The sequence below is a fragment of the Kwoniella newhampshirensis genome, chromosome 6 (genome assembly GCF_039105145.1).
Source record: "Kwoniella newhampshirensis strain CBS 13917 chromosome 6, whole genome shotgun sequence".
Lineage (NCBI taxonomy): Eukaryota > Fungi > Basidiomycota > Tremellomycetes > Tremellales > Cryptococcaceae > Kwoniella > Kwoniella newhampshirensis.
In genome coordinates, this window is record NC_089960.1 from 790,890 (window position 1) to 810,179 (window position 19,290).

General features: G+C 52.0%; 6 protein-coding genes across 6 annotated transcripts; 4 read left to right on the plus strand and 2 right to left on the minus strand.

Moving 5' to 3' along the window:
* Positions 1 to 261: 261 nt before the first annotated feature.
* Positions 262 to 2,006, minus strand: IAR55_003455 (uncharacterized protein; the record flags this gene model as incomplete). The annotated part of the gene is made up of 9 exons (XM_066946562.1): positions 262 to 303; positions 365 to 423; positions 495 to 847; positions 905 to 1,033; positions 1,088 to 1,151; positions 1,226 to 1,489; positions 1,574 to 1,763; positions 1,827 to 1,858; positions 1,931 to 2,006. 9 exons carry the CDS (start codon positions 2,004 to 2,006, stop codon positions 262 to 264), a joined length of 1,209 nt encoding a protein of 402 aa, XP_066802954.1.
* A 764-nt stretch (positions 2,007 to 2,770) lies between these two features.
* Positions 2,771 to 5,815, plus strand: IAR55_003456 (uncharacterized protein; the record flags this gene model as incomplete). The annotated part of the gene is made up of 5 exons (XM_066946563.1): positions 2,771 to 2,896; positions 2,959 to 3,844; positions 3,938 to 4,469; positions 4,523 to 5,351; positions 5,423 to 5,815. 5 exons carry the CDS (start codon positions 2,771 to 2,773, stop codon positions 5,813 to 5,815), a joined length of 2,766 nt encoding a protein of 921 aa, XP_066802955.1.
* Positions 5,816 to 6,058: 243 nt separating this feature from the next.
* IAR55_003457 (uncharacterized protein) lies at positions 6,059 to 9,111 on the minus strand (the record flags this gene model as incomplete). Its single annotated transcript, XM_066946564.1, has 10 exons — positions 6,059 to 6,172; positions 6,300 to 6,386; positions 6,474 to 6,620; positions 6,690 to 6,833; positions 6,895 to 6,984; positions 7,046 to 7,554; positions 7,619 to 8,207; positions 8,263 to 8,558; positions 8,614 to 8,835; positions 8,892 to 9,111. 10 exons carry the CDS (start codon positions 9,109 to 9,111, stop codon positions 6,059 to 6,061), a joined length of 2,418 nt encoding a protein of 805 aa, XP_066802956.1.
* A 272-nt stretch (positions 9,112 to 9,383) lies between these two features.
* Positions 9,384 to 11,649, plus strand: IAR55_003458 (uncharacterized protein; the record flags this gene model as incomplete). Its single annotated transcript, XM_066946565.1, has 8 exons — positions 9,384 to 9,653; positions 9,716 to 9,866; positions 9,934 to 10,350; positions 10,404 to 10,534; positions 10,588 to 10,941; positions 10,995 to 11,205; positions 11,264 to 11,535; positions 11,599 to 11,649. The coding sequence occupies 8 exons, from the start codon at positions 9,384 to 9,386 to the stop codon at positions 11,647 to 11,649; spliced, it is 1,857 nt and encodes a 618-aa protein (XP_066802957.1).
* Positions 11,650 to 12,279: 630 nt separating this feature from the next.
* Positions 12,280 to 15,390, plus strand: IAR55_003459 (uncharacterized protein; the record flags this gene model as incomplete). Its single annotated transcript, XM_066946566.1, has 3 exons — positions 12,280 to 12,358; positions 12,496 to 14,599; positions 14,661 to 15,390. The coding sequence occupies 3 exons, from the start codon at positions 12,280 to 12,282 to the stop codon at positions 15,388 to 15,390; spliced, it is 2,913 nt and encodes a 970-aa protein (XP_066802958.1).
* Positions 15,391 to 15,790: 400 nt separating this feature from the next.
* On the plus strand, positions 15,791 to 18,875 carry IAR55_003460 (uncharacterized protein; the record flags this gene model as incomplete). The annotated part of the gene is made up of 9 exons (XM_066946567.1): positions 15,791 to 16,291; positions 16,451 to 17,388; positions 17,442 to 17,508; positions 17,560 to 17,765; positions 17,818 to 17,904; positions 17,956 to 18,034; positions 18,087 to 18,202; positions 18,257 to 18,616; positions 18,674 to 18,875. The coding sequence occupies 9 exons, from the start codon at positions 15,791 to 15,793 to the stop codon at positions 18,873 to 18,875; spliced, it is 2,556 nt and encodes an 851-aa protein (XP_066802959.1).
* Between the last annotated feature and the right edge of the window lie 415 nt (positions 18,876 to 19,290).

The following is a 19,290-nucleotide window of genomic DNA, read 5'->3' on the forward strand; positions in this document are numbered from 1 at the left end:
CCACGAGGAGATCGGCTTCTACTAGTTTACGATGTTTTGTACGACGACGCTAAGATCAGTGTATTTGACGACCATGATTGAATGAGTGGGTGATTGATTGCAACTTTTTGTACGAGTAGACAAATCCTCTGATATCCTGAAAATGCATGGATTGATCCAACGCCCTAAAATAAAACTACCTCTATAAGAATCCTGGCTGGAAGAACGAACAATGGCACAAATTCTGCTCGCTTGCCCAGATGACAGATGATTTTGACTCGATCAAAGCAAGACTTGGTTGGCAGAGTTTTTGCTCAGCGTTTTCTGCGAGACACAAAGGTCAGTATGAACGGAATGAATGACCAAAGGGGATCTAGCTACTTACGTTAGGAAGGACGATACAGCTTCTGACCAGAGTTTCCGGTGCGAGAGTGACTTCAGTAGCTGTGCCAAAGATCGATCTCGCTCAGTCCCGTTCACATTGGTTCCGGACCCAGAAGAGAAAATCTGCTCACCGAGAATAGTGACGCTGATTTGACCCTTTGAGTCCTCTTCAGGTTCAGGGAAACCGTCAACCCTCGCCCAAGGACCGACGACACAGTTGGCTCCCACGATGCTGTTCAACACGGCCGCGTGTTTTTCCAACGAAGTTCCTTCGAGGATGATCGCGTCTTTGACTCTGACACCTTCGCCGACGATCACACCGGGTCCTATGGCGACGTTGGGACCGATCTTGGCGGTCGGGTGGATCGTCGCCGTGGGATCGATGTAGACCGGGGCGAGGATGGCGGATGATGGGTTGGTGAGGAGTTCAGGGTGAGTCTTGAGGAACCGGGAGAGATAAAGAGATGTCGCGGTGACAGCGGAGCTGCACACATAGGATCAGCATGAGCTGTCCAAATCTACGTCGTCCGTACCAACTCACGCAGCAGTCTTCATTTGTCGCCAGAAGTCCTTGCACTCATAGACATACATCTTCTTGGCAGCGGCAAGAGGTACGATGACGTCTTGTTCCAATCGGAGAATCTCGTCTGGCTTAATCAGAGGGTCCTCACTGGATAAGTACTGATCAGTAACACAAACATCCCGACGGAAAGTCTTGGCTTACGCTGCTCGAGCGGTCTTCTCGTCCATGGCAACTTTGATCTCGTCAAAGAGAGACTTGTCGAACACTACGTGGGAGGATAGAGGTACGGCATATAGTCAGCTGAATGCCCGAATATGACGGACGGTTGCTGTAGCTCACAGTAGACACCACCGTTGACCATGTTCGAGATCCAGCTCTCTGGCTTCTCGACATAATGCACCATCTGCTGGGTCTCCGGATCCGTCACGATGCAGCCGTATTTAACGGCTGCTTCACGCTTCACGTTGACGCCCATGATCGTGCCGACGCCCCGATGTTTGGAGTGGAGGGCGATCATCTCGGTGAACGGGAACGAACAACAAATATCGATATTGCAGATGAAGATGTTTTGAGGGACGGGAGGTCGCAGGATTGAGTCTCGGACTGTCGAAGGTGTATATCAGCTTCGTCCGACCGTCATCTCGCCAACCTCATAAGGGTCTTCGAGTGGCAGGAAACTCAGCTTACAATGGTAAAGACCACCAGCTGTACCGAGCGCTTTGTACTCTCTCAGATAACTGATGCCGATGTTGGGGAACTCCCGCTTGGCCTTCTTGATGAAACCAGACATGACCGAATCCTCGTAGAACCCGATGATGATGATCTCGGTCAGTCCCTCGACTTTGGCGAGAGCAGAGAGGGGATGCCATATCATGGGCTGTTTGAGGACGAGTCAGCTGGAGGAGTCTGATGCGAGCTTGACAAGAGACCAGTCCCCTACCTTTCCAGCGATGGGGAGGAGGGGTTTGGGACCTATAGACATGGGCCGTCAGTACGAGGTCCAACGCTCAGGCCAAAGCCGGAAGCAAGGACGGTGCGACTCACAATCAAGAGATAGAGGTCTCATACGAGTACCCTTGGAAGGACCGCCAGCGAGAATGACACCCTTTGTGACTGCCATAATGAGGGAGTGATGAGGGGTGCTGTGGTCGTTATCGAGGTGTGCGATGTGTATAGTGTGGATGATACAAATGCTACCAAAAGCAATGATGATTGATGATGGGTGGTATGTGGTGGTGATATTCTGCTGTTCGACGTGAACGTGGTGGTAGTATCCCGTATTAGCTTTAGCTTCAAACCGCTGTGACCCTGGACAAGGGGTTGATGGGAGACCCTGACTGATCAGTACATCCAAACCGAATTGGGCACGATGGGTTTTGTAATGGGGTGGCCTACTTGCCATTACCACTTTCGTAATGTCAAATACAAAATCCCCATCTTCCCGCTTTGAGGGCTGATTTGGCCAGAGTCTGATTTGACTTGACTCGCGACTCGGCGAGGGAGAGCGTCGGATGGTGCTAGACGTGGTCAGTGGGAGTAAGGGCCAGAGCGATCCTTGTTGATCTCCAAGTCGCTGCTTGTCAATTCCCGACCACCCACCACATAGTATCTGTTCCGAAACAGCACGAGCTATCGTGAGCAGCAGCGACGACCGATTCAGATCGGAAGATCATCAGAGAAAAGGAAAGTCCCGTTGTCATCGCACAATAGCACTGTGCCGACGTCGATCAACCCACCCCACCGTCCAGCCACAATCACTCGCCGTCGTCACACCGCACCGTATCATCGGTCATCATCACTCACCGTTCATCCTTTCTCACCCTCCTTACCTTCCGACACCCGACACAGCATTACACAACACATCGTAATCAGCACTCCCTCAACATGGTGCTGGTCGTATCGGCCATACATACCTTCGTCGCGGAGCATGGGGACGAGCTCGAGTTTCAGGCAGGAGAGAGAATCGAGGTCATAGAGAAGGATGACGCTTTCGGAGACGGTTGGTGGAGAGTGAGTCTCGTCCTTTGCTACACCTCATCTCAAACCTGGATATGCTGATACATCGAGTTTAGGGACGTAACGAGAAGGGCGAAGAAGGATTGTTCCCAGCTACATACATCTCTGAATCACCTCCCACACCACACGCTGCTCCCGCTCCACTGCACAACGATCCACCTTCCCCTAAAGCACGTTCCATCAACGGTCATTCCGAAACCAACGGCAACGGCCACATCGAGCCAAACGTACCCACAGGCGAACTGAACCTTGCACCGCCTTCCATCCCTATACCAGATGAATCACCTCGCGGAACATCCACTTCGCAGACCCAAGGCGGGATCCTCGATACTGCTGTCACCACGGTTGAAGCCGCCGCTGCCAGTGTGGGCAACGTCATGAGCAGAACGATAGGAGAGGTGCAGGATGCCATCGAGTCAATCACTGCTAGACCGGATAGCGATGATGAGCAGGAGCTTGGCATTGGCCAGGGTGCGAGAGCGAAGTTGGCGGAACAGGCGCGATTGGCCAATGAGCAAAGGGAGCAGCGATCCAGCGGAGGTGTGACAGGATTGGTCTACTCGGACGAGAGTGAAGACGAGGAGGACGAACAGAGAAAGAGCCTTCAAGTGGGCAAGAAGGGCATCTCCTCTCCAGCATTGAACGGATTCCATTCCATTTCGGTTGCTGCGGACCAGCCGATCCTCGCGAAAGCACCCGCACCGTCGCCCGGTCTGCCCACTTCGACGTCTACCCCTCCTGTACCGAGTCCTGGACATCTCGACACGTCTTCTGGCCCTCTTGAGCCAGCACTGCAGCTCCCCTCTACCCCTCCTCTTGACAAGCCTTCAAATCGTTCCTCTGGCATTTCCGGCAAATCACCGGCGACATGGAATGTCGAAGATGTCTTCAATTGGGCGCAAGCGAAGGGCTTCGATGAGCCTATCTGCGAGAAGTTCAAAGGTGAGTCTGTCGTTGTTCCACCCTAGCTGACAATCACAGAGCACGAAATCACGGGAGACATCCTCCTCGAGCTTGATACCAATCTCCTCAAAGAACTTGACATCCCTCAATTCGGAAAACGTATGCGCATTGCTGCAGCCATCTCGGAGCTTCGTCGACCGTCGTCGATGATTTCATCTTCGTCGCAGCAATTCTCTCCCTCTGGTCTGCCACTTGGCTCATCCAGCATGTCTTCGAGAGGAATGAGTGCTCCTCCCAATTCCACATTTGGTCAGCCCTTCCAATCTACTACGCCCCCACTCACCACCCCTCCCATGTCTGCGACTTCGGACGAGGCGCTTTCCCACGCTGCCTGGGCTCATGGACGCAAAACCAGTGGTCCGGCTTTGGGCATGGCCGCTCCTCTCATGGAGGCTATCAACGAGAACCAGGCTCAAACTCCTGCTTCGACCACTCAACCCAGCTCCACAGCTGCGAGCATGCCCGCCAGTCCCGTCACACCCAGCTCAGGAGTCACCAAGCGAGAATCCACAGGATCGATGGGACACAAGAGAGGAAAGCCGAGTATCGAAAACAAGGAAAGATTGAGCTTCTTTGGTAGGACACGGAAACCCGCGCCTGCTAGGTGAGTGGAGCCGGCAAGAACATGTGCTGACCTTGTAGCTCCGTTTCTCCCAGCATTGAGCAGCAACGGGCGTCGTCTCGACTTGGCTTCCCCACGAACAACAAGGTTCACCAGATGCAACCAGCTACTCCAGAATCGAACAAGCGTATATCAGGTTCGGCCGTTGGTGCCACAGGGACTGCCGCTGCTCTCAAGCAGATTGGGAAACCTGACTACTCCGGCTACATGAAGAAGAAGGGCGAGAGATATGGGACATGGAAGCAGAGATTCTTCGTCTTGAAGGGTGCCCACCTGTACTACATGAAGAGCGAGACCGAAGACCGAGTCAAGGGTCATATCGAGCTTGCAGGTCATCGGGTAATTGTCGATGTCAACACCAACCCTGGTTCATACGGCTTCCGACTCGTTGGGAACAATGGCGAAAAGACACATTACTTCTCATCACCTGAACAAACCAAGATCCGAGAATGGATGAAGGCTTTGATGAAGGCAACAATCGCTAGGGATTATACCGTTCCGGTCACTTCGTCTTGCAACATCCCGACCATCCCATTGGCGGAGGCGCAAGCCCTGCAACCCCGACCGCCTAGTCCCGCGACGCGTGACGCGACACAGCGAGCCACCAGGAGGGAGAACCCCAATCAGCTTACAGCGCACGACGCGAATGTTTTGGTGAGTGGGCTAAGTATGAAAGCAGCGCTGACTTTGCAGATGAGTCTAGACACTACTTCGGGAGAACGAAGGAGGGCTAGCACTCAGCTCAGTGTGCCGTCTCCCGGGCGACCCAGCCGCGATACTCGTCGACCTTCAAGCAACTTCAGTGCTGTCGCTTCTCCTCCCAAGACCTCTCCCAGCAATTCGATGAACGCTGCTAGGCCGAGCGTGAGTGGTGACTGTATGTAGGAAAGCGCAAAACACGGCGCTGACTTTGCAATTTCTTGATGATGGACCAGGTCGCCTCGATCTACCCAACAGACGAAGGATCCCACCACGACCTCGTGCATTGGGTCAACTCTCTCCTCCCTCCAATCTACCCTCGCGCCAGCTCCATCCCTCAATCCTTCGTCTCTGGCGAGGTGATCTTCCTACTCGTCAAGCATCTATCGGGAATCGAACCCTCTCCACCAGTACCTCCGACGGCCTTCGCACCCGAAGCCAACGGTCAGCCAGGTCTTGAAGGCTTGTTCGCCATGATGGATACGCTCATCGATGCTGGTGTGGACACCGCTGGAGTGAGTATTAATGATGTCAGACTTGGAGATTCAGGTGGGATCAGTAGATTGTTAAAGAGTGTGAAAGGGTGGCATGAGCATAATAGTGGTGGTGGGACCGGTCTGGCGCAGTAGGCCGAACGAGAATACCGAATCCGTTGGCTATATGGCATAACGTCTCTTCGATCAATGTGATCTGAACAGGTAGAGTATGAACGAAAATCTTGGGAAGGTGACGATGGAGATATATCAGGAGTAGTGGATATGTTGAGGTTGAGATCGAATCTGGATAATATAATATATTCTACATAAACATACCATGCTAGGAATGGGATTTCGTCTCACCCCCACCCAGTTACAGAATTCGCACCGTTGTCCTCACGCACTCCTCACACCTGATTGATCTCGCCATTTTTCGAAGAAATGAATCATATCGGGTGTGATCCTTCTTCTTACCGTCTGAGCCGAATGGACGAGATGAGATCGTTTTACCTGATAAACAAGGTGAGTCACCATCAATAGGAGATGAGTTTCAATGCAGGACGACGATCCACGGTCCTTTTCACGCCAGGCGATAAGGATGCCGCGATGAAATATGATATCCTGAAAGAAAACTCACAAAAGGCGCATTTAGATCCTCGTTCATGGCTGCCAAAGCTGCATCTTGGCAGATCGAAGCCACTTCTGCACCGGAACAACCTTCCGCCTACGCGAAACCAAGAAAGACTAATATCAGAGTTGTTGCCCAGAGTAGTGGACAACACCCGAGAGGTATGCGTAAAGGGTCACTCACGATTCGAGCAAGCTCTTCGACATCGATTCCTGGTTCCACGGCCATCGTGGCGAGTCTGATCCTGAAGATATCCCTCCTGGTAGCGAAATCCGGTGCACCGACATAGAGTATTCTATCCAGTCTACCTGGTCTCATCAGAGCAGAATCCTGCGATAGCGAAAGTTTCAGCGTCTGCTTGTAAAAGATGTATCGATGAGAGGAGAGCTGAACACTCACAAGTACATCAGGTCGATTGGTCGCTGCTACGACTGTCACTCCCGATAATTCTTCGATACCGTCCATCTCGTTGAGCAGGGATGTGAGAACGCCAGAATGTGTATGGTCATCCGATCTCGCTGAGCCCAGTGCGTCAATCTCGTCCTGCAATATCATTGTCAGCTTGACCACTCTTCACGCCGACGAACACGTGAGGATCACTTACGAAAAAGACAATCGATGGAGATGCTGCTCGTGCTTTACGGAAGATCTCTCTCACAGCCCGCTCAGATTCACCGACATATTTGTTCAATAACTGCGAGATAGGTCAATGTCAGCTGTGTAATCAGACCACCAAGCTATCAAGCCGAACTGACCTCTGGACCCTTCACGGCAATAAAGTTGATTCCGCTTTCTGTCGCCAGAGCCTTCGCGGTCATAGTCTTACTACAACCCGGTGGTCCATATAGCAATACACCCCTTGGCGCCTCTACACCGAGTCGCGTGAAAGTATCTCGATGAGTCAACGGCCATTCTACGCATTCTCGAAGTTTCTGCTTAACCTCATCTTGACCTCCGATATCGGACCATCGGACCGCTGCAGTCTCAACAAAGACCTCTCGCATGGCCGATGCTCGGATTGTGGGTAATGTCGTGAGGATGTCAGTATTGGTAAGCGTCGGTGTACTGCCCGTGGCAGGACTGGAAGAATGCCATCGTTGAATCGCTGCGGATGCCGATTCGCGTATGAGAGATGAGAGATCGGCGCCGACGTAGCCATGTGTGCGAGAAGCGAGAGTCGATATGTCGTGTTCAATGAGAGAGTGAGGCATCTTCGACAGCATGATATCGATGATCTGGCGTCGGCCAGCGGCATCAGGTATACCTATAGCACTGAAGTTGAGTAATCGCATCGTTCAAAGCTAGTAGCTAGGAGGAAAGGCACTCACCAATCTCTATCTCCCTATCAAATCGACCAGGTCGACGCAGAGCTGGATCGAGACTGTTTGGTCTGTTCGTCGCTCCAATGACGAAAACTCTCTCTGCTTCCGGCCCGTTCTGACTCATTCCATCCAACAATGTCAACATAGTTGCCACTACTCGTCTCTCCACTTCACCTCCTTCACCTCCATCTCTTCTCGGACACAACGCGTCCACCTCATCCAATACAACGATACACGGACTTCTCTTCTTCGCCTCGGTGAACACCCCTCGAAGTCGCTCTTCCGTTTCTCCGTGATATGCTGAAGAAAGTTCAGGACCGTTGACGACGATACAGGAGCATTGGGCCGAAGCGGCGACGGCACGAGCAAGTGCGGTCTTGCCTGTTCCGGGAGGACCGTGAAGGAGGATACCCCTAGGTGGGGTGAGGCCGAAAAGGGTGAACAGAGCCGGCTGGAGAAGGGGTAGATCGAGAAGCGATTTGATCTGCTGTATCTGCGGTTGCAGACCGCCCAGTAACGCGTAGGCTGCCGTTGGAGGTTGAGATGGAGTGTAGAGGTTGATGTAGGGTGGCATAGGACCTTCCGGTACTTTAGACTGAGGACAATGAGCTTGAGTCCGCTTCCAATCGACAGGACAGCGTAGAACTTACCGGTCCATTAGCAGCGACTTTCCCTGAAGCTTCACTTTGGCTTTGGCCCGGTTCTACATCTTTTTCGTGTCCAGATATAATAACCTCCGTCTTCCACTGCATTTCATACACCTTCAAGGCTTCGTCTACGTCATTTGACCCCAGCGTCAACTTCCCAATTCCATCTTCGAGGGCTGCGGCTCCTTTTTTAGGCTCTTTGGTCGATTCGTCAACGGAAATCACTTCAAAGCGTCTGAATGACTTCTCAGTCTCTCCTACGGTGAAGAGATGCCCGACTCGTATGTATGTAGAAGAGGCTGCGCTCAAATATTAGTACATCCGCGAATGGTGAAGGAGCCGACAAATACTTGCCCAGCGCTTCCTTCAAAGCAGCTTTACACCAAGCTCTTTCTCTTGCAGAGCTGGGATCGACCACGGTCTTTGTCTTTGAAGCGATGGTAGCATCAGAAATCGTCGCTTCCTTGAGCCTTATGCTCTTTAATCGACCTTGACTATGTATTTCCGACTTGAAACGATAGAGGTTGGCATTCGTTGCGGACAAATTGAGCCGTTGAGAGGCAGGAAGTAGCACCACTGAGTAGTGTGTTTCATTGAGCCGAACGTTTTGCAGAATGTGTTATAAGACCTACCATCATCTTCCAAGCCAGCTCTCGGCCAGAGCTGAACGACCACGGTGCTCTGCTCCTTCTCCTCGTCTGAGTTTAACAAGACCCAATCCCCGGCTACAAGCTTGTACGTTCTAAGCAGGTCCGGTGAGAGATACGCTCGCCTGTTCTCTCTCGGAGGCCTTGGAGCGCTGGGTCCTGCGTCGGTATATATGGCTCGTAAGCGAGTGAGAGGGGTCGACATCTTGTGTCACCCTGTCGTTTTTGCAGAGATGTACAGCGAGAATCGAACTTGCTTTTGAGCCGAATTCTTGAAAATGGAGTGAAAGATGTCAATAGCCTCCACCGCCGTGTTATCAGGCAGACATCTCTCTCATCGCTACCAGAGTGTCGGTATCATATCAGGCACACTGTTTCCACCTCTTGTGCTTCACCCCGTCGTTGTCGAATACGAATACATCGTCTGCATCTCACAGTCTTTATTCTCACATCTGAAAGCCGCCATAAACAGCAGCAATGGCCACCCTCCTCTCAGGCTACGAGTCATCGGATGATGAAGCCCCTCCATCCCCTGTCGGTTCTACTAGCACTCTTCCTCCTCTCGGTGGTAGTTTCGCCCAACCCTCAACAGCGGCGGATGATGAAGAGGAAGACGATGACAAGTTGGAGGAGCAGGCGAGGAAAGATGCGTTCGGGTTGACAAGTACGAATGGTCAGAGTGCGTCAGAGTCAGTGAAGAGAGGTGATAAGTTGGCAGTAATGGCAGCGCCAGAGGTTCTGAAAGAAGTGGGTTTGCCTTTCAGTGTACCTTGCCTCCATGCTTCTTCAAGCTTACGCTTCTGCTGCAGGACCCCAATGGAGCTGGATTGGCAATCATTACGAGACCAACCGACAAGGTGATGAATGTCAATCTGACATACGACGATATGACGAGACCTGTTGCGGGACCTGTCGACCCGTTCAACCAGCGGAAAAACAAGGGGATGAACACTTTGTCTGGTATGTTACGACGATGAAAGCTGCCTCCTTCAGCTCGGACTACAGCTGACGATAACATGCGTTGTAGGACATGTGGAAGAACAAGCGATGGACGACTATTCTTTCCTGATGGCTCAACGGACATTCGACGTACATGGCTATGCCCTCAATCCGTCCATACAGAGCGGCGAATCCCAACCTATCGTCGGATCGCTCAATCAAGCTCATCAGAACGGGTATGCGTCCATCGAAACGATCCGACCGTCCAGATCAGAACGAAAAGAGACGAAGCGGAAACGTGGTGGAAAAGGAGATTTGGGAGTCGTTGATGGTGAAGGCGCGTACATGGGACCATGGGCAGAATGGCAAGGAGAGAAGGATGTTGACCCTGTCGTGGAGGAGGAAGCAGAAGATTGGAGAGAGGAGAAGAGGAGACGAGAAGAGGCTGCAGAGGCTGCAAAGGAGAAGATGAAGATAGCCAGGGAAGAGAAGAGTATCTTCCACGGTAAGTTCGCCGGCCATGCAGCTCGTCGAGGACATCTACTGATTGTCATACAGGCAAAGAACTCACCGACTATGCCGGAAGAACATATATGCATATCCCCACCGATACCGACGTCAAACTCAATCCTTCAGACGGAGCCTCCCCACCAAACGCTTACCTTCCAGAGAAATGCATACATACTTGGGTATGTTACCCTTTTGTTATTTCATTTCGATCGATGACTGACCACTGTTGCAGACCGGTCACAACAAAGCTGTATCAGCCATCCGATTGTTCCCAAGAAGTGGACACCTACTGCTCAGCGCCAGTATGGACACCAAAGTCAAATTATGGGATGTTTATCACGAAGGAAACTGTCTGCGAACTTTCCTCGGTCACTCACAAGCCGTCAAAGATGTCAACTTCAACAACAAAGGCACCAAGTTCTTATCTGCGTCTTACGATAGGACAATCAAATTGTGGGATACGGAGACGGGTAAATGTATCCAGGCTTTCTCCAACGGAAAAGTGCCGAACGTGGTCAAGTTCAACCCGGATGGTGACAAGCAACATATCTTCCTTGCTGGTATGCAAGATAAGAAAATCATCCAGGTGAGTTTCCGGCGACTGTGAGGCGCTCCACTGCTGATAACCTCATGATGTAGTATGATCTTCGAGCGCATGAGATCGTGCAAACGTACGACCAACATTTAGGCCCTGTCAACACCATTACCTTCATGGATGAGAACCGACGATTCGTGACAACTTCAGATGACAAGACCATTCGAGGATGGGACTACGACATCCCTGTTGTGATCAAGTACATCGCCGAACCGTACATGCATTCGATGCCCGCGGTCACCTTGCACCCCAGCAGTGAGTGTCTGGCGTATTTGGGCCGTGACATATCGTGGCTGATCGTCATCGTTCGTAGACCGGTACTTCGCGTGTCAATCTCTCGACAACCAGATTCTCGTCTACTCCGCCGATGGCAGTTTCAGACAGAACAAGAAGAAGCGATTCGCCGGTCATACTGTAGCAGGATACGCTTGTGCGATCGGTTTCTCACCCGACGGAAAGTACATCTCTTCAGGTACGGGTAGTGGCGATATGGTGTTCTGGGACTGGAAGTCAGGCAAGATTGTCAAGCGGCTGAGAGCGCACAAGGAGGTTGTGATTGACCATGCGTGGCTGCCCAATGAGCATGTGAGTTGCTGTCGGTCTATAAAGATGGATTGTCGATCGAAACTAACCCGGTCCGGTGTGCAGTCAAAGTTGGTCACCGCATCTTGGGATGGTTTGATCAAGTTATGGACTTGAGAGAGCGGGCGGAGACCAGGTAGGGCGGCATGGAAAGTCACGAGAGCAAGTGGACGGAGAAGGAGCACGCATCGTCCTGGAATGTTCTTGCAGATATGAACAAGCACGTAAAACGATGTAATGATCATGTAGTCGAAATCGACAAACATGAGTTGGCCAGGCTTGTTACGATGGGATGTGCCACACACGGGTGATGATACGTAACCGGTGGATGGAATACATGCACTACTTACTGAACCGGCCCCGCCTCGAACGAACCAACAACTACTCTCCGTCTTGCATCCATTCATGAAGGGCTCAACTCGTACTCTTGACACATCTCGTCGTGTGTCTTTCTCTGCTTCATAACGTGTCTCTCCACAGCACTAGCACTATCACAGCGTGGTGTTCCGCGCTCTTACACTTGGTCATTGATTCTCTGCAGTGTTCACTCCGACACAACAGCACCACTCTTCTCGCCGGCTGAATCATCGCGCTTCTCGTGTGTATTGGTGGACTCTTAGCGTATTGTGGACTGTCCATGTGAGTCACCGTCTATTCCCCGCATGGTCAAGGCAGATACGCTCTTCATACTGATCATAGTCACAAATAGAAGCTCGGCGCGACTCCACCGTCCAGCCCATCGCCGCAATGCGCGAATCCAACTACACATTCCCGCCTCAAAATAGGGCGGTAACGAACATTACTCATATGATATATGATCGGCGAGGTGAGTTGTCAAGCCTTGGGAACCGGAACCTGCAATATATCCTCCTTGTCATGGGAGATCTACCCCTCACGACTCAGCCCGCCATCCCGATCGAGGACATGTTTGGCTGACTTGACTTGATTTGACTCTCCTCTTAGCGCTGGACACCAACAGCCCCCTCGCTTTGCTGAACAGTCTCACCTCCCTCACGTACCTCACTTCCACTTCGCCCCGCATTCGTGAGATTCTCACCATTGATGGTGGTCTTGAGCGACTACTCGACATCTTACGCGAATCATGTTTACCCAAGGAAAATCCCATCCCTCAAGACCTTTGGGGTCTTAGTGGTCCACCTACAGCCCGAGTGATCACGATGGAACGGGCCAACTCACTCAAACACAGTTTGGCATTCCAATGTGTTGTAAACATAGGTGTGAGAGGAAGCGAGGAGATAAGAACAAGAGTGGTACAATCTGGAGCACTGGATCTGGTCGCTCAGATATTGGAAAGCTGGTTGAAAGATCACGGGGTATCCATTTTTGCGGGTCATCTGGGCAGTCAAGGTGCGGTGGACGCATATGCGGCAGGTCTCCCCGTACCTGGTACCGAGAACTTGAAGAGACGAGAAAGGGAGAAAGGAGAAAGATCGGGTCATCGGCATCACCACAGTCGAAGTCACCAACAACCTTATCAGGATGAAGCATCAACGCACACCCAATCGTCCTCCTCAACTGGTCTCGCCAGTCAGGCTGCTGCTGCCTTTGGGTTCAATCTCCCCAGTCCATGGGGTTCCAACCCTCCCGCCGATCCATCTCCTGTACCAGAGCCGCAAGAACCTCAAGTCGACACCGACGTAGATATGGCAGATGCGGAAGGTGGCGAGACAGACGACGCCTCGATCGATGCGGATGATGCGAGCATTGATGTGGATGATACCGAAAGGGAGGATGATACGAGCGATATCGGTCCGGGTCAACCTTCGACCACACCTCGAGCCTCGACAAGCTTCCTGCCTATGACTATACCCATACCACCTCGACCGATACCTCGAGAAACGCAAAGTCAAGCATCGAGCGTCGTCGATTCGTCGTTATCGGGTGACGACCCGTCCAACACCATGCCTCGCAACATCTCGGAGAGCGACATCAATGCTGTTGCTCAAGGCTTACGCCCTCCAGCGTTGAACCTCGGTTCGTCTAGAATACCTCAACTCGCTCAAGATCCTTTGAGTACCCAATCAAGTCCAATGGGAACACCCACGCGGAACGAGAATAGCGAAGGGTTGCGACATGGTAGAAGAGGTACGATCGTTGGACGACCGATGAATCTCGCACCACGAAACGACAGAAGACGAGAGAACACGGCGGGAAGTGGGACTTCTGACGGAGGAGAGGATATCGATCTACCTACTGCAACGATCGCTGCCGGTATCGCTGCCGCCAACGCTCAGGCCATGGAAGGTGGTGGGACAGTCGTACCTGACGAGCCTGGGCCTCCTCCGAATGTCGAGATCATCGAGACCACGGCGGGACAGGAACTTGATGAGCCAGATCCAGAGGCGATCGCTGCTGAGCAAGCGAGACTCGATATGGAAGCGGGTGCTCCTCCTGGTCAACCCGGCGCTGCACAGACTCCTCGTGTCGCGCCAGCCGAAGCTGCCACGCCTCGGCAAGCACCTGGTCAAGACGTGCCTCCTACGGCGCCCGATCAAGCCCAGATCATCATCGCCAATGGTGCTCCTCGGGGTTTCCAAGATCTCGGTAGTTATGTTGGCATCAGCTCCCTCCTCAACCCCGATGGAAATCGATACTCCGACGACAGTATTCTCCTTGCATTGCAGCTTCTCGCATATTTGTCCAAATATCCGCATGTTCGAACCGCCTTCCACCACCCTCGACGACCTATGCATCATACCTTCGACCTTGGGCTGGACTACGTTACCAACCCCCTCCCTGAGCGCCCAGCCTACTCCGAGACCCCAGACATCTTCTCACTCGTCGAACGATTCACCTTCCGTCCTTCGCCGTCTGACCCACTAATCTTCAAGGTCCCATCGGAGATCCAGTACTGGGCGGGAGTCATCATGAGAAACGCGTGTAGGAAAGATGAGGCAAGAGGAGGCATACGACAATGTGCCAATATGTCTTGCGGGAAGTGGGAGCAGTTTCCGAGGGAGTTTGCAAAGTGCAGAAGATGCAGAAAGGCGAAATACTGTAGCAAAGAGTGTCAAAGTAGGGCCTGGCAAGATGGACACAGGTTTTGGTGAGTACAGCATGGAGGACTCAAACATGTTTCTGATATTGACATCCGTATCCATATTCAGGTGCAGCTCGAGAAGCGATCAAGAACCTGGACAGGCAGCTGCCGAGCCCTCGGTCGGCTCCCTACAGTCGCGGGCTCCGGTTGGAGGTACAGGTGAAGACGAAGAAGACTACCAGATCGGCCTACAGATGGGTTTGTCCCCCGAGGTAGTGTCTCGAGCCTTGGCAGCGGCTAGAGCGGCCGGTATCATTCCCGGAGGTCGTGGTCAACCTGGTGGAGAAACTCCTCCACCTCGAATCCGCGGAGGGCCTACTCCTGTTCGCCAACCAAGAAACCCAGTCCACTTGACGCCTACCCGGACCAATCTTACGCCAACACATGCTCACGCTCATCTCATTGATAATGACGTGTCTCGACAGCTTGCTCTGGAGTCTCAGGGCTTTCGACCGCAACCTCCATCGCCCGATTTTGCACCAGCCCATCACGCACCTCACAGGCCTCGTGCACCTTCGCCAAGGGGCACAGAGACATGGCGACGATTCCAGAATGTGGGCGCACTGCTGGGATTGAGGCCAGGCGAGGCTGCGACTCATCAACCTCCTTCACCAGCCTCGAGAGATTGGCCGATGGAACCGAGAGTCGACAGAGAGATGCGACCTCAGCCTCCTCCCCCTCCAAGAACGGAAAGCGAAGGGAACAGACGAGGCAGTCAGACCGGTGTGAGAGGGCTGGGTTTCAACATTGCAGATGAGAGATTGGACAGACAAACGGGGGGTGGTCCAAGGGCTTGATGAATGAGGTACTGACCAAGGGAGAGCGCATCAAGAAGCAGTGATCGTGTACTGTATGACTTTTGTTTGTACTGTTGTGCCCTGTGTTACCTCAACAACTTTCCTCTCGATCGATCACCGCAATAGCATAGCAACGTTTATGAATCGGGATTGTACACGTCGCAGAAGGAACAAGATGTCCACGAGATTTGCACGTGGAGTGGAGGTAACTGGTGCGAGAGAGAGACAGAGATTAGATCGGGTGTCGACTGGAAAGTTCCGGGTCGATTGATTTCTTTGCCACCCGACCTCGTATATAGGACCAGACCACACATTCCATCGACGTATCCCGACCAGACACTTGTTCTCAACATCTAAGCAGTATACCCAGCATCAGACCTCCGGTTTCTTCACATACAGCATGCTAGCTAGGAAACATCTGTTACGAACGTCTCGACTAACGACGTCGACCTCAACATCCCACTCGTTGACCTCCACTCACCGATCTCTCCTCTCTGTTCGACCACCTACCTTCGCTTCCCCCTCCCGCCCATCTGCAATCAGGACGTATGCTCAAGGTCCACCCAGACAGCCTCCCAATGGACCCCCCGGCGGCGGAGGTGGTGGTGGTGGTGGTGGTGGATTCGGCGGGATGCGTTTTCCCGGAGGAGGAATGATGGGCGGGCCACAACAAGCTGAAAAGGGAGAGACATTACGACAGTTCTCGGTCGATCTGACTCAATTGGCCAAGGAAGGGAAATTGGATCCGACGATAGGGAGAGATGAAGAGATTAGGAGGACGATACAGATCTTGAGTAGGAGGACGAAGAGTAATCCGGTCTTGTTGGGATTGCCGGGTGTTGGAAAGACTGCTATTTTGGAAGGTTTGGCGACGAGGATAGTCAATAAAGAGGTGCCAGAGGTGAGTTGATACTTGATGATCACTTGATGATTACCATTCATCACCATTCCACCTCGACATTCGCTTTGGCCCTTAAAAAAAACCTTGTGTCCCCTTTTTTGCTTATTCGCTGGGACTACAAACCCACCTTTCAACAGCCGCTGACATTGTAAATCCCAGTCCCTTCACGATAAAAGATTACTTACACTCGACTTGTCTATGCTAATGGCTGGTACTGGAGTGCGAGGAGAATTCGAAAGCCGTTTCAAGGCACTCATCAAGGATATCGAGGAAGAAGAAGGCAAAGTGATTGTGTTCATCGATGAGATACACACGTTACTCAACCTTGGAAAAGCGGAAGGTTCGCTCGATGCAGGAAACATGATCAAGCCTGCTCTCGCAAGAGGTCTTCAACTTGTCGGTGCGACCACTCTGGACGAATATCGCAAGACTATCGAGAAGGATGCGGCGTTACAAAGACGTTTCCAACCGATCATGGTCAATGAGCCATCCGTGGAGTCGACCATCTCTATTCTTCGTGGATTGAAGACTCGATTCGAAGTACACTTTGGTGTACAAATTGCCGATTCTGCTCTCGTCACCGCTGCGATCTATTCCGACCGTTATATCCCCGATCGATATCTTCCTGATAAAGCTATCGATCTCGTCGACGAGGCGTCCTCAGCGTTGAAGCTGTCTCAAGAATCACGTCCTACAGCATTGGAAAACCTTGACAGGGAGATCGTGACTCTGGAAATCGAGAGAGAATCACTAAAGAATGAAGAGGACCCCTTCTCTGTTAGTAGACGGGAGAAGGTCGAGTCAGAGCTGGAGGAGAAAAAGCAGGAGCAGAGAAAGATGGCGGATCTATGGTTCCAGGAGAGGGAGAGGGTTGCGGAAATCAAAGCTATCAAAGAGCAAATCGAGCAAGCCAACATCGATCTCGAGAATGCTCAAAGGAACGGAGAATTCGAGAAAGCCTCCAAGTTGAGATTCTCGACTATCCCTCAGCTCCAGGCGAGACTGCCAAAGGCTCAAGCGGAGTTGGCTGCTGAGAACGAGGAAGAACCTAACATGGCCATGCGCGATCGTGTGACAAGTGAGGACATCGCGGTAGTGTGAGTTCCCGGTGAATGTTTTCGATTGTGTGCAGTACTGATTAGGCTTGTAGCGTGGCCAAATCAACCGGTATCCCTGTCTCAAACTTGCTGAAGGGCGAAAGAGAACGCTTGGTTCATGTGAGTCTACTTGTTTTCGTGAAATGAGCAGCTTTGCTGACCTTGGTGCAGATGGAAGATTCGCTTAAACATCGGGTGGTTGGTCAAGATCAGGTCATCCAAGCCGTCAGCAACGCTGTACGACTTTCTCGGGCAGGTCTGCAGTCACCATCCCGACCTCTCGCTTCGTTCCTCTTCCTCGGCCCGACAGGAGTGGGTAAAAGCGAGCTGTGCAAGTCCCTCGCGGACTTCTTATTCGCCGACGAAAAGCGTGCTCTGTAAGTGATACAGCAATGTGCCCTTGAATGAGTACTAATACATAACAATCAGAATACAACTCAATATGTCGGAATTCCACGACAAACATACCGTTTCTCGACTGATTGGAGCAACCGCTGGCTTTGTCGGCTACGAAGAGTGAGTTAGATTGTGCAGCATCAGAGATGGTAAGCGCTGACAATATCGTAGGGGTGGTCAGTTGACCGAAGCAGTGCGACGCCGACCTTACGCAGTTGTTGTGTTTGACGAAATCGAAAAGGCTCATCCTGTAAGTGGAGTAGAGAACGACTCCGAGGGTCACACGTTGACTATCGCTGTAGGACGTGGCGAACATTCTTCTTCAAATCCTCGACGAAGGTGTTCTCACCGACGGTCAGGGTCGTCAAGTCAACTTTAAAAACACGATCATCTGTTTGACATCTAATCTGGGATCAGAGTGAGTTGAAGCATCTCTGTCTCATTCGTCAAGTACGCTGATAGACCCATTTAGAGCGCTCTACGAGCCCGAAGCCACTCATCCGGACGGTTCTATAACAGAGGCCACTCGAACCGAGGTCCTCAAATCTGTTGGTCAATTCTTCCGCCCCGAACTGATCAACCGTCTCGACGAACTTCTCGTTTTCAACAAGCTTCCACCCTCCATCATCCTTGACATCGTGTCTCTTCGCCTCAAAGAGTTGCAAACCCGTCTGAACCCTAGAAGGATCACGCTTGATGTTTTGGATGAGGCGAAGATCTGGCTGGCATCGAAAGGTTACTCGGAGCAGTTCGGTGCTCGTGCTGTGCAGAGAGTCATCAGGGACAAGGTCGTGACTCGAGTGGCAGGGAAGATGCTGGATGGGTCTATTAGGTGAGCTAATCGATTCTTGTTGGCTAAGAGGCGGTCACTGACGTAATCGCGTTATAGGGATGGTGAAATCGTCAAGATAGGAGTTGAGAACGATGATGTCGTCATTACGAGCTCGCCTGATCCGAATGCTCAAATGCCTCCTCCTTCTCACCTGGGACCAGCCGCAGGCACCGAGAGTCGACCGCTGGAAGTATTGGAGGACGGTGTGGGAGAGCTCACAGATGACGAAGATGGGCCGCGAAGGGTCTTTTATGGTTAGAAGGCAGTAGATTCATCATTTTTTGCATGTGTTAGACTTTGTAGCATTTGGTGTATAGCATGCACACTTCTCATAGACCAGTCAGAGTAAGCTGCTCACTGTGTCGTGAAGTTGAACAACCCTGGGACAGAGAGAAGGACTGACAGATGCTCTGTGCGCGGCTGATTTTGGGTTCGAGTCGTGTGAGTTGCCAACTGGACTTACCATTTCTTCTTTCTTCATTCATCGTTCTTCCTTCTCTTCTTCCTCAACGATCTTACCTTGTCCAGCTTGAGCCACTCGGATCAACTCTCGTCTCAACTCTGTTGATCCCTGCTTGAGATAAAAAGTTTTCCACATCAACCATGCCGCGAGCCGGTATCAACCATGTTTCGGGGACTTTGTACGTATCCATCCTTCTGTGTTTACACCAAGT